We start from the raw sequence: 14,943 nt of genomic DNA on the forward strand, positions 1-14,943 counted from the left end.
AAACTTCTTACATATTATATCAATATTTGATTCAGTGGTTTTGGGTATGAGATAGTGCAAGTAACTTGTATAATGAACTACATGGACCATTTTAGCCAGTTTTGAGTTTGAAACTCAAAACAGCCATTTCCACATTTGAAATTTAAGTAGTATGAAGGTTTAGAAACCTTATGATAAAAGTAGACTAATAATAAATTCCCATAAGTGTGCCAAACTGCGCAGGTTGCGATCAGCATGGAGTACTTTCAGGCCTACATCTATTCTTCGGCTATTGACAACCTCTCCCTTTCCAGTGTGCATGAGTGGAGCTCTCACTAGCGCTGCTAGTGGACAATCAGACCTACACACCCACCTCCAGACACACTCGCATTTCTCATTTCTTACTTCTAGTCTAAATTAGATAGCGAGACGCGGTGTCGGAGCCCACACATCGCATAGAATTAGTTTGAAGTCCTAGCGATAGTGAAACAGTAAAGCTGAAATTCAACATGGACTCCCCTCCAGATCCAGCGAGCGACCCGGGCAACAGCGCCTCAGAGCCGGCTACCCCGGTCAGGGAAACCCCGGTAAACCTGGAGACGCTCCGAAAAGCGGATCATCCAGCCCCGGTTCGAAGGCAGACCTGTTCGAGCACCAACAGAGGTAAGCGGACCGTATTTCGCTTTCAAATGTGTGCCAAACAAAGCCGATCGGTGTTTTTAAATCAAACTTCAAAATGAATCAAATCGCGTCCCTCATAAATAACTACACTGTGTGTAAATTCACCAAAGCACTGAGACATGGCTTTTTATTCAGCGGGATTTGAGCCCGTTCGGCTGTAATTAGTGCCTCGGTGTGTGTATCTGGCGTTCAGGCTCCACTGACAGCTCAAATCATAGGGGGGTGATACGGTCACAGATGTCACATTTACTCTGACTGTAGGATAAATCAATTACCCAGCGAGTTAAAACTGACCGTCAGGGGCTTCTTCTGGTGCCACAACCAGGCCAACCTGTCCGCTCAAACGCATTATTGTCAAAGTGTCAAAAGTGAACTTTTGGAGACTGTGGGCCGGTTTATCGATCACTCTTACTCTCCTTTGTATGGAGACGTGTCCTCCACTGTTCCTCACACAGCGCTCAGAGCCGCCTTGCTGTATTTTTCACATCTCATGCCCACAGATTTCGACTATTCGTGCGTGCAAAAAGACGCCCCAGCAGCTGGAATTTGTTTAAGCTGCTGCTCTCAAACACTGTTGCGAGCATGAAGACACCTCCTGCGAGCACAACCTCCACCTCATCACATAAAATAAACCACGCAGGCCTTTATTATCAATTAGCCTGTCAAAAGTCAGCCACTGTGGGTGCAGCTGATTTCATTTAACATGATTTATCCACCACCGTCCCGTCCATGTTGTACAGTACAGACAGTATTTAACCACACCCCCTCTCGGCTGTCTCCAGCACAGGCTAACATCCAAGTTCAAAGAAATTGTGAATTCTCTGCTCATTCTTGACAGGCACACTTGCCGTATATGACAGTAAGGCAACCGGCGTTTTCACGACAATTAATTCATTGCACGGTGCGTTTAAGTGTGCGCACTCCTCCTGTGCGCAAGGGTATATTTAGAGTGTGATATGGTGAATGTGGAATGTAAGCTGGTTATGTAACAGGTTTAGCCATAAACAGAGGCGCGCAACTGAGAGCAGAAATCATCATAGTAGATCTTTTCTCTTTAGACAACGGCTCACTCTCTGTCATGATCACCACTGTTCTGAAACCAACAAAACGCCGCACTTTAGCGTGTATTTACACTCCACAGAGGGGAAAACTGTGTGACTTTGTGGGTTGGCACAGCCGGAGCGCTTATGTAATAGCGGGGTAAAGACAGGTAGTTGGGAGGCTTCGTGGATTGATTCTTTTTTTTTTTCTTTGCGAAGTCTGACTTTGAGACACTCCTAACCTGCTGACCCATATTCACCCCACCCTTTTATGCACAGGATTAAAGTGCGTCTGGGAAAGAGAAAGACAGGAAAAAGAACGCCTTCAGTCTGTTATGTAATGCTGAATGGGTGAAAAAAAACATGTTCAGTCAGTGGGACTAACCTCAGCAGCTTCAGAGGAGTTTCCCTGCTCTGAAACTTTGTTTTGACCCATTGTGTAAAAAATAAGAAGGATCGTCTGAGAGCTTTAGCAGTAGTGGTACAGGAGAAAAGTTTTGGTAACTTTTTAAAAAGTTCTTGTGAAAAAGTTTGTGACTAAAATCCTGAATAATTTTACCCCCAGTTTTCACTGTGTGGTTAAAATCTCATGGTTTGTTATAATCCCTAGTTATTTTATCTTACTCACTAAATTTATTAATACATTGAATTTTTATATCATGTAATCACACTGGTGTGCAGCCACATAATGGCAGCCTGCTGTGCTTAAACGCCTAACTCATAACCTGATTTTTATTTATTTTTTTGCTTTAGTTGTCGTAATGCTGCAACAGTTTGCTCTCATTTTTATAAAATGTCAGGGCAGAAATGTTCTCCACAAAAGTTTCATTTGCAGAAATCTTGGTGAAATTGCTTTCTCATAAATGTGAAATGTACAAGTGTCCCATCAGAAGTGAGTGCAGTTAGGTTATTGCACAGCTGGACCCAAAAAAACATGAAACAATAAAGCGTGGTTATGGTCTTGTCACAGGCATTTTTTTAGGATTACATTTCTATAAGCCAAGACTTGAGGTAACAGAAACCAAACATTTGAATAAAGGCAGGCTGCTATGCTCAGACGCAGTTCCCCTTCTTACACCAGCTGTGTTCGACTTTCTGAGGGTGCGCTTTTCTTATCCTGTATGCAGAGCGTTTACTGTTTTAACCCTGAGTGCTAATACCTTTAAAGTAAGAAAAGGCTTACTTCAGCAAAAGCTCTGCTGGAAGATGTGAGTGGGTCAGAGAACAGGCCTTGGAGGGCTGTGGATATCGTTACTGGAAAGCAAAACTGTGTTATTTTTTCATATTGCAAGATCCCCTCAGTTTGCAAATTTGGAAACAATCAATATTAATGGCTTGGTTACGTAAGGTCGTGGTCTCTGCAGAGGCAGGAAACCTCACAGACCCACAGAGAAGATTTTGGAGCTGCAGATCTGTTTAGAGCTCGGGTGTGCTGGGTGATCTGTTTACACGAGTTTGTTTTGAGTGTACGTTTCAGTGCCATGGTTGTTATCTCTCTCTTATGCTCCAAGTTCTCGTTTTTTTGTCAGTAAAAATGACTGAGGATTGTTATCCTTTGGAACAGAGAAACAGGTGGACCTGATGTGTTGCTTTTATTGTTAAAAAGGTTGTTGCCAGTTTGAATGTGATATGGTTCTCTACAGTACAGAATATTACTGCTTTATTTTATCATTATTTTACACTAAATTCAAAACAATTGTGTCAAAAGATTTATAGTTTCTTAATAAAAAGAAAGTCATTTCTTATTTTCCTCTCATAATGAGGAGCAAATCTTACCTGACACTCCTGTTTTAGCACGCTGTTCCAAACTAAAAAGGCAGAGTGTAAAAATATTCAGACTCCTCTCTCTACAGAACCAGACTTTCATCCAGCAGTTTTATTTTGGGCTGCAAAATAAGAGCTCTCGGCTAGAGTGGCAGCATTTATTTAGCTGTTGTGTACACAAGATGGATGAGGTGCAGGGACAGAGTTTTTTTTTTTTTTTTTCAAAATATTTTTTTAAAGGTTTTTACACAAAAATCTCCGAAAGCCTGGTGTTGGCATGGGGCTCACACACCACTCGAGCGGACAGGCACATTATTGAGGCTGTGGCATTCTCAAATTCACTGAACGAGGGCTCTCTGCCCGCTGGAGAGCATGAGGATACAGGTGTTGGTTTATAGCTGAGCCTTCAGCTCGGACAGAAAAACTCCATTAGGTGTTTTTTTTTCTTTCTGGCTGGCTGCCTGTTACATTATATCAAGTTTCAGTCCTACTGCGTTCTGAGTGTGAGTGAGGTAATAATATCATGAGCTCTTGTGGTATCTGTCAGACAGTTAACATAGGTTAATGTGAACATTTGGCTGATTTGGAGTCAAAGCCCTGTATTTAAACCACTCACATGAAGCTCTCCAGATTAAATCACTGACTCGTGTAGCTGAAAAAAGATGAATTGTATTACACTGGATGTCTTCTGAGCTCTTATGTAGGTGGTGACCTCTGAGCTCAGGTTGCACTTTGGCACACCTACCTTTCAAAATAAAGGTTGTCCATTGTTTAAAGCTTCAAAGGTTGTAATCCTCAAGGGGCAGGGCTATAACCAAAGAAAGATATACCCATAAATGTCATCAGGATTAGCAGTGAAATGAGCTCAAATTTAAATGTTAAAGAACTTAAACGGAAATTTTCCTTCTTATTTGTGAGTTTCTCTGATTGATTCTTGCCTCTTAGGTCAATTAAATAAAACATATTATCTGTATTTTATATGTAGTTGCTACCTTTTGCCAAATGCATGCTCATGCTGTTTGGATCTTTTAATATCGTAGCCAGAATCTCTGTGAAGTTGTGGTAATTTATTCAGATCTTAAATAAAAGTAGCCCCCTTGATAACTCACATGATCAACCCTTGGGTTAAAGCTAATGTGGCAAATAAGCTCAAATAATACAGAGCAAGATTTTATCCTATTTCTGTCCTAAATTTATCTGTTTATTTTGTGATATAAACAACTCTGATTAACGCATGAACCTAAATATTTAACTGAAAAGAAATCCTTCTGTTTCCAAGTCCTGCCCAAACTTCCACATATTTTAAGTAAATAGGTCAAACTTTGCAAGAAAAATACACCCACACATGCGTTTTATGGGTTTTTAAAATAGTTTCAGTGCTTTTCAAACTTTAAAAGCAGACATTTGGATGTTAATTGAGCTCCCACAGAGTGAGTGAGAGCATGAAAGGGGAAACTTAAACTTCTCTGGTCAAGTGGTGAGCTTCCTGCATTTAGTTTGGGGAATCAGTGCTACATCCATGGGACACTGGAAGAAGGAGTTTCTACTTTTAACAAAAGATTATTTCAAAATTCAGTTCTGTGCTTGGCGTAATGGAAAAACACCCAGTGTCTTTTCTTTTATTTGGATTAGGAGGATAAATGATGTAGAATAAATTAATTAAAACACATTTTGTTACATCCTGTTTTTGTTCACAGGCATTTCCAAACTGCTTGGTAAAGCTAGGTGATTTCAGCCAATAAGTATTAACATCTTGATCAGTAGTTTCAAAGTCCATAACTCTGAAATCTACATTGTATGCCGTATACATCTGTATACATCAGGAGTTTACAAGTTTTCATGAACAGCATTGATAACCTAATGTGAAGCAGGAAAATCAGCTCACGGCCCGGGTTGTTTGAGTCCTTGTGGATCAATTAATTACATGGTTTGGGGTTAACTTGTGACTTATGATAAAACTTTTAGTAAACAAGGCATATGTAATCACTCAAGATATAGAAAACAGTCTGACAAACAAAATCACTATGACAAGGCAGCATTCCACTCATGTTCTGGTGTGGTGTAGCTCCATTTTTGGTCATGTTTTAGCCCGTTCTTGGATTTAGTGGGTGTAAATTGCAATGCATGGACTAAAAAGTTAAGAGATGTCAAACTTACCCCAGACCAAATCTGAAAGTTTTATCCTTGCGGGACGTTTTATTTCAGAGTTTGAGCCACCAGTGGCTTAACTGGGGCTGGCGAGCAAGTTTCGACTGGTGACAGACACCAGATTTGATGTGAGGTCTCTCGTGGTAAACGATAGCTCAGATCTATGGCCCATTTACAGAAGTTTGTGTTTGAGATTGAAAAGTGTGAATAGTAATGACCGGAAATACTCCAGATGCATTATTGGAGGATGTTAAAGGGGTCTATATTTAATGTGGCACACTGTGACCTCAGTCCTGCTGCCGCTTGGCTCCGCGCTGCTCTGCGCCTCTCTGATATGAAAAGGGGCCCCTTCAGAAGAGCCCTGCAGGGAAAGAGGTGGTGAGAGGGGTCTAAAGGATCACTCTGAGGAATTCTTATGTCACATCCAGGGCCAAGCCTTTCACATCTCTTGCAGTGTGGAGGGTGCAAAGCTCTGGAGCAGGTAGGTAAAAACCCAGGCACTCAGTGTGGAACTTTGACCAGAAGTATCTCTGAAACCATCAGTCCTGGACCTTTGAACAAAATCAAATACTGCCAAGCTGTTTTATGTCATGCATGTTAAAAAAGTTGCAGAGTGTCAGCACTCTCTGAGGAAATTTATATTAGTTTCACCACGGAGGGTTTGCCGCTTCATGCCAGACGCAGGTCGTGTGAAACACTTGGGAGAGAAATCACGCTGATCTCCCAGGCATAGAGGCTTTAAAAAGTAAGAAGTGGTTACGCTGTAAAATGTGAGGTATGTTACTCAAACAGCACACCTCGAGAGCCTCTTAAGCGTTGTTTATCTTGCTTTCTGGAGGCTAAATGGCCCTCACAGCAGCTCTGCTTCAAGGACTCTGTGGAGTGGTGGACATCGATATCAGATTAAGATGAAAGCAGGGATATGTTGTTGCATATTATGGATAAATCAAACAACTCTGTGTGCTTTCTTCTTTACAGACTGAACATTAACTCAACAATGTCTGCACCCGTGTATCCTCAGCTTGTATTAAACATAACTCGAACAGTCTAGACCGGAAAAAGTGGTCAAAAGAATCACTTTAACTATCAGTCTTTGCTTCAGACAGTTTGGAAAATGTGTGTTTAAACTTTTCTGCATCATTATTTCACCGCATGTGAGGTTACTGTTTTTCATTTGCACAAATCCATCTTCAAATCTTGTGAATATTATAAATAATATAGTTGCAGGAGCAGAACATTTTCTGTAGCGCTTGTCCTTTGATTTTTTTTTTTCTTTTTGCTTCTATCACATGGGGGAGAGGTAATAACACAGAGGGATTCAAAGCACGAATATCCCATCCTCTGCTGTAATTTTCGTCACATCAGTACCTCTGGAGTATTACTCCACAAAGTTTATTTGTCACCTGAAATAAACAAAAAAAAGTTTTGGAGCTGAGGAAGATGAAACAACTTGAAAATCAGTGTCATTTCTGTTGGCTTGATTATTTATATTGGAATAACAAGCGCGACTTAATCTCATAAATAAAAAAGGGAGAGATAGAGATCCGTCCCCTCCAGGTACTGCCGCCACTTAATCGAATTAGCTCCACTCTCAGCCTTGACGGGCTCTTCAAACACCCCTGGTGACTTCTGAGTGCCGATTACAATCAGCTACTATTTTCAGCCTTTGATTAAAATCTGGTGAGGTTGGACAGAATTTTTTTGAACGCAGAACCAACTAATTATTAACATCGCAGCCTGTTTCTCTCTATCTTTTTCACTTGCTGGTTACTGAGGGCCAATGGGCTGGAGTAGTTAAACAATACCCATAAGTATTAATCATGTTGAATCAGTGTGGGGAACTATTAGCTCCTTCTTGTTGAAACATTCCAAACCCGTGAGATTTCCAAATACAGATATTTTCACTGACCTTTGCACTGTTATAAACAAATCTGAGAGAAGAAATTCATCTTTTCAAAGGCGCTGTTTGTATTTGATTCATATTTTAACATTTTGTGTGATTCTGTTGAATCCAAACACTGTAATCTTTGTTAGCTAATCTTGTTTTTGTACACATCGTCTCTTGTGGTAGACGACAACAATGAACACAACTCTTTACTCATACAATAATAGAAGATGATCGCAATTGTTCGTGCCTCACACAGTATGTCATAGAATCATTGTACTGTGCTTGTCAAAGACAAGTCTGCTCTTTTGTTACTTTGAACAGGCAGCTTTTGAATATGAATAAGTCACTAATGAATATTTGCTCCTTGTGTGTTTGGATTGATTGCTTTAGGAGGCGTATGAAGAAGGAGTGTGGCACGATGGGGCTCAGTCAATGCAGCAGTGCTGCCGCTGCGCAGCTTTGTGACAGTGATTGAAAGACAGAGTCACTCTTTACCATGTTTGATGCGCTAATACTGCTCCAATCACTGACAAATAACCATCTGATCAATCAATATTTGCAGCTTTATTGTACTAATGCACTGCTGAAAGGGCAATAATTAACCCCAGTCGGGGTTGTTAAAAGCCTATTTTTATGTGACAGACCGAAATAGACGTACAGAAATAGGAAGATGAAGGCCTGGGGTTGATGTTGATGGCGACATACTGTGCAGACGTTCTTCATATACATGACTTCATGAAGAGCTAATCTCAACATGCTGCTATTCCTGTCGCTTTTAGGTTATAGTTGCAGAAAACCTAAGTTACTTTTTATGTTTAACTGTTATTGTGGAGCCACAGTGATTGACATAAAAAGTGAAATGTAAAAAGTTTCCCGGTTACTAAAAGGTTAAGGACAGCCGTTGGCAAAGAGGCAGGTAGACATAAATTCAAACCCAACATGAATCAAAGAAAAGCCTCCACCACTTGTTCTAAAGCATATTTTTAATTAGTTCTTGTTTAGGTGTGCGTCTGTTTGTATAATTGAAACATAGAATGAAGCTGTTTAACTCAGGGAATATTCATCCGACGTCATCTTGTGTTAAACAAGTGCGGCTTGTGATGCTCATTAATTTCTGCTTGCTCCACTTGCAGTGTTTGGGCTCTTTTTTGCTGGCTGGCTGCCACAGCGTCTTCTCAAAGAGCCACTTCATCTCTGTCAGGGGCAGGTGGAAATTTGCTGCACACTTCTAATTGGACAAAGTGCCTTTCATACTCCGAGCCATCATACACAGATCAGATCATCATACAGACCAGGTGTCAACAGAGGTGCTTCACCCCCTGAAAATCTGAGATTTCCCCTGTTTTCTGTGCTGCTTTTTAAACTCCCTGCCACCTGGTGGCCGGATGCAAAACAAGACTTTTAATTCAGAACAGTTACAAGAAAAGCAATTTAGAGCTTTTATTGCACAGTGTGTGAAAAGATTAAGGGAAATTATATCAGCGTAATATGCAAGTTTTTAAACTCTGTTAAAATGTTTAATATAGGATTGCAGAATTTGTTTCACCCTATGTTAACAATCTGCTTTTTGCCAGAATAACAAAACAAAACAAAATTAAAAAATAATATGAAACAAAACAAACAAAAAAGTTAGGCATCCAGTCGACAAAATAAGAAGCATTTTAAAAGTTGTTTTCTCAACCTGTTGAGGATGGATCTGGCTACCTTGTGTTTAATGATCAATTCGTTCAACTAGAAAATAATTCGTGTAACTAGAAAATACAGCAGAAATTGGACAGAGGAGACACTGTGTAACCTGCTACCAACAGTGAAACTGAGACTCATGAGAAACTGTCGCTACGGATGATGCTTTAGCTCAAGAAACACTTAGCTTGACCTTTATAACAAAAGCCAATCAGCTTTGAGCCCTCAACACTTCCAAGGATGTTTCAGAAATGATCAGTCCAACCTTCATTATAAAAGCAAATACTATCAAAGTCTTTCTCACGTACTTCTGTGACAAATCTTGTTTCCTTTTCTCATTTTACATAACTGATTCTTGATGTAGTTTTAGGATAACTATGACAAGTTCAAGTAAATCACAAGACAGCTGGTTTCGCTTTTAGTGGCATACCACTTACATGAGACAGTCATGACACTGTGAAACCTGCTATTAACAGTGAAACTGGGACCCTTTAACCATAGTCATTCAACAGACACTCCACTCCACACTATGTTGTTAAATGAACCTAAAGGTGACTGCTTTTATCATGCAGATCATCAGGAGGGTCATATTTTGCTTTGCTTATGATCTTAACACAGAACAGCTCTGAAGATGCAGATTGGACTGTACACACTGCAGCACACAGGAAAGGGGACTGACAGGTGATAGACAGGGATCACCACGACCTGCAAATGCACTAACAGATAATATTTTATTTGATCCCCAAGTTCATTTCTCTTGTATTTTAAAGCATTAGCTTGGTCATCTTTAGTCTGTTGTACAAAAAAACACTGGAACAGCCAGAAGGAGAAACTGAGGCTGCAGGCGAGCTCACAGGGGGCTTCAAGGTTTGCTGCATAGCTCGGGGCCAGACCTCAACTGTGCTTGTAAAAGTAATCGGTGAAATCTTCAGATCAATTCTTCATAAAACAGGTATAGAAGAAGAGCAGAGCTGGAGTGATGTTATTTTGTCTGTTTGAATCAGTTAAAAGCACGGCTGCTAAATTTTGAATGAGCTCAGGAAGTGAAACAGACAAGTGATTGATGTAAGAAGAAAGTTAGGCTTAATCGGAGAAGATAAAAGAGTTTTTCCCTTTCATATTTTTTTGTGGATAAATTATAGAAAAAACTCAAATGTTAAGAAAGAGCTAATGTTTTAAAATTTAAAGTGAGAAAAAAACACACCCTACAGTTGGTGAGGCTTTTGCCAAACGATCCAGGCTGGTTTGGAGTATAAAACTCCAACAACTTGCCGGTGTACCTTACTGGAATCAGTGGCCTTCGGCGGCTCAGTGCATCTGTGCAATGTCAGTGCAGCAAGGAAGGGATTTTAGTTTTTTGCTGATATGAAAAGAGAAGGGCTGTGAATGGAAAATAAAAAAGGGAATAAAACTGAAGCCTTGTAGAGAAGCTCAGGTAATAAATAAATACTCTGAACGATTAGAGCAGCTTTTATGTGATCTCGTATGTTTACTCTGCCTCATCCTGACCTGCAATAAGACCAGAAAGGATGAACCTTTAAAGTCGTAGATGTTGTAGTAAATGACAGTAAAATTTTGCCTTTAATAGGGCAGGATCTGCTTTTTGCACTCTGTTTCTGTACAGCTGTTTGTTGCTGCTCTTGCTTTAGATATCATGTAGCAGTGTTGTGAAATGAAAAGTTAAGGATTAAGTTTGCAGAAAAACAGTGTTCTTCAACTTGAACTATGCCTTTTGTTGCACGTAGTGATAAATACAGCATCACTCTTCCATCCACACATCAAGCAAACATGGCAACATTTTGGCATACCCGATTGCTTATCGTGTCCGCACGTCGGCTGCGCAGATGTATCACCCTGCGCTGATTTGATTCTGGGCAAAGCAGAGTGGACAGCAGAGATTGATGGTGGTGTCCCCCGTCAGACAGATAACACCTGATTCTGCCTGCAGGGGATTTGTACCAACACTCTCCTCCCCTGCTCCTCAGACGCTTCGAAAGGCTGCAGCCGAGGAGGTGAACCGTTCCTTCACTCAATGCAAATTCAGAGACACGTTCACAGACGATCCCGGGACGATTGCGCCAGCATGGCCCCGAGCTCTCTGCACTCCATGATCCATGCATCAGCCACACCTGGGAGGAAGCCACACAGGCGTGGGGGTCATTTGTTTAACACAGGTGCATCATGTATCTCCAACAAACTCCAGCATGCTTGAACGCGCCAAAGAGACACACATGTGGCTGAATGCACACAGATACACAAGTGTTAATGAAATACTGTCTGTGCACATGTCATGTTCAGGTAGGAGCATGTCTGCAGAGCTGCTGCTTTGTTTTCAACCTGTTGTTTCAATGGCATCTGCAACAGGGCATCCTAGGTTCAAGTAAGGCCTTCAGTTCTCCTCCACCTTATTCCTTTCTTCCTCTTTTCCCCCACTCTATTCACTGTCCATTTTCTCAATATAAAAGAAAGAAAAGCCCCAAATTAACCTAAAAACAGGCCTCAAAAAAATCAGGAAGACCCACTGCAGGGGACGCAAGGGAAAAGGACACCTGGTGAGCAAATATTGTTTTCCAGAGTGTAGAATTTACAATTTTAGTTTTTTTCACAATTTCATATTTCTTTATTGCCTTCTGGACTGTTTTTCTATTTCACATTAAGTTCATGTGACAAAAAAAGTTCCCCAAATGTGGATCAATAAAAGAATATGCTATTAGATTAATATCAATTTTACATAAATGGTTCAGTTCTGGTTTTCTATCTGATTTTCCTAAGATTTTTTTCCACAATGATAGAGCGACAGAACAGAAAAATTAACAAAAACCACTCGATAATTAAATCGTGTCTTTAATCAGGCCTGATTACAAGTAGCTCTGGCTTTAACACTTTTAAATTTTCAGAGTGGCTGTTTGTGCAGTTTCTAAATCAATCATTCTTGCGCAAGGTTGGATTTTAGACTGTAAGTCAAGCCAAACAAGCCCCTCAAAATCGTCAGTGTGTGGGAAAAATTTAAGGGCCTGTTTCACACTGTTCCCTGACCATAGTCATCAAAAGATAGACGGATAGAGTCAATAATCCATTTTTGGAGCTCTAATGAGATATTAAGTGCAGACTAAAAAGACTGCGCTTATATGGGCATCAAGCAGAGTGCTGCCTCCTCTGATGCTGCCATATGGATACTGAGGGCATTTTTAGAAAATACAGTCCTGCTCTCTGCGCTTAAAAGCTCTTTTGATGCTATTGCATCATTTGTTTGTTGTTATATCTAAACCATCAGTAACATCTAAGTGTCTTATGATCCCTGTAAATCAAACTACGCTGCTACATCCTCCGTCAAACAGACGTATAGTGCAGCAAAACAAATTCTTCTTTTTTTAATTCAATAACAAGGTGTTGCTGCACAGGTTCTCAGTGTGTGAAGCAGATGGTGAAAGGCTAGTGTATAATAGATCTCAATATTAACTGCAGCACATGCTGGGAGTGTTGGTGGATGGCACGCAGCAGAGTAAAAGAGAAGCAGTGACCTTCTGTCCCGTCATTTACCCCCTCATGCCCCCCATACAGCTCTCAAATTACTTTGTTTTAGCCAATTAAAGCGGCCGGCTGAGCATCAAGCAGGCTGCCATTTTTCGCTCACCTGGACCCATGTGACATTATCGCTCTGTCATCGGGAGAGATGGCCGTAAGTGGGAATCTCCAGCATGGCACCGCGCCACCATAGACCCCACTGCGTTCACTCAGATTAATGCAAACTATCCTCCCTCCAACCTGCGAGAATCTCAGCTGGTACTCTCACCTGTTTCCACAGATAGCACTGCACACAGCTCGTCTCAGCATGGAGCTACGAGGAAGTGATTTCAGGCATTATTGAACTTTCAAAAATGACAAATATGATAGTTGGGGATAATTTCTGAATTACCTCTGGTGCAAAAATGATCAATTTCTAAATGTGCAAGGAATCCATTGTCCTTAAGCTGTCTTGTCACTGATCAAGATACCATATGCTGAGAAATGCTCCTCCATCCAAATCCTTTAATGGCTCAATAATAGAAAGAAAAAGGCGGCAGACACAACAATACCATGGCACAGGATGAGTGGAGGCTGGAGTGTGTGGTGTTTAACAGCCATACGAGCACAGATTATGTGCTTGAAGGGGCTGAAATGAGTGCCAGAAGTGACAGTTGGGCTGGGAATTGAGCGTGCCGGGGACGTGCCGGCTTGACTCTCCGCTCGGAAACACCACTGGGTCCGGGGCTCATCTCTGTAGTCCTCCTTCGCCTCCCTCCTTATCCTCCTCCTCAGCGGAAGCATTGTGGCCCCACCGTTTGCACCATTCCACCAGGGGAAATGAAGGGCCCCTGCCCCCCCGCTTGACGAGCGCTCGCTAATGGCGGCGTCTTTTGAAAGCTGACGGGCCCATTTGAGGAGTGTCTTTTTACTTCCCTCCAGCTCGCCTTGGCTGGGCATTCGTCAGGCTGCCTGGCTTTGCTGTCCTGCCCGCATGATGGTGCGCCAAGGGGCTGGAACGTCTGTCATTTGTTTTACTTTCAAATAAAAGTTGATGATTTACCAATAAAAAGTAAAAATAGTCCTTTGATGATGTCTGGAGGCATATGGAGAAAGTGTTGCAATAGCAACATTTTTAAGCACATGGTCAGACGAGAAATGAAAATTTACACCAGATTTTAAAACCTTTTTATTCCCTCCTCTGATTAAAAGAGGTGCTACTATTAGTGTTGTGAGCAAAAACCTATAAAAATCATGACCAAACTGTGGTCCATCAACTTTGACAGCCCTTTTTTTTTTTTTTTTTTTTTTACATATGATTGGTATTTTTCCAAAATCCTCTATGATGTCATAAAAGGAAAAAAAAATGACACCTTCATTTTTTTAATTTTTTTTTTTTTTTTTGTTTGAGAGAAAGTAGTTGTACTGTTCACCTCCAATCAGAAAATCTTCAGCAGCAGTCTTCAGGAGTCTTCAGTCAGGAGATGTATTCTTAATACAACTTAAAAACCAGGCAAGCAGCTGTCTTTGAAATCGGGCCCCTTGACGGTTTGCATACTTTCTACAGGCTGTTAAAAGTCTATAGATCAGAAATGTGCACAAACCAAATGAGACGACACAAGCTTGTACTGCGAGATAAGAGGAAACTAACTTCACATTTAGAAGTGAGTGCAGGCTGGTATTTCAATGAAGACTTCTCTGTACAGCTCATCTTAACCCTTCACTGATACATGGATCAGTAAACCCGCCAGTTATTACCTGGCGTGCTTGGACCGTACAACCGAGAGCTGCTCCATCTTTTTACCGCCACCTTCTGCGGACCCCATCAGGAAGTTCAAGTTGTCCTTGAAAATTTCCCCATAACTTCTCTTGTCTTCACTTTCCCTAACCCTCTCCCCTTCCTCGCGCACACTTTTTTCCCTTCTCCCCACTTAAAACTAGGGTGAAGGTCAGAATGGCGAATTTGATATAGGAGCTGACGTGCTTCCGTGGAGCACCTTGTCAACTCAAAACAATAGGTTTGCAGGGGCTGTTGTGCCGAATAAAGAATGTTCGCATATTCCCAGAGAATATGTCCTGCTCTAGACATTCCCAAAAGAGATGAGAACATGTGTCTACATACTTTTTTTTGTTGCCGGTCCTGACCCAGTAAAATATGGAGGTAGAAGCAAAATGAATTCATTTTAGATGCGAGCAAAGAAGTTGTTTCACTTGGGAGATTTAAAAAGTCATCCTATTTGCATGTTCAAACTTTTT

The 14,943-nt window shown here is 41.1% G+C and overlaps 1 protein-coding gene across 1 annotated transcript in view; it reads left to right on the forward strand.

Moving 5' to 3' along the window:
* The first annotated feature begins 343 nt into the window (after positions 1-343).
* Positions 344-14,943, forward strand: part of roraa (RAR-related orphan receptor A, paralog a) — a 235,339-nt gene continuing 220,739 nt past the window's right edge. Inside the window, exon 1 of the mRNA XM_074677378.1 lies at positions 344-642. Within this exon, the coding sequence (XP_074533479.1) occupies positions 489-642 (154 nt within the window). The 5' untranslated portion in view covers positions 344-488. The remainder of the gene's footprint in view (positions 643-14,943) is intronic.

This window comes from Halichoeres trimaculatus, unplaced genomic scaffold, assembly GCF_033239565.1.
Source record: "Halichoeres trimaculatus isolate MK-OKI-2021-1 unplaced genomic scaffold, fHalTri1.1 fHalTri1_scaffold_10, whole genome shotgun sequence".
NCBI lineage: Eukaryota > Metazoa > Chordata > Actinopteri > Labriformes > Labridae > Halichoeres > Halichoeres trimaculatus.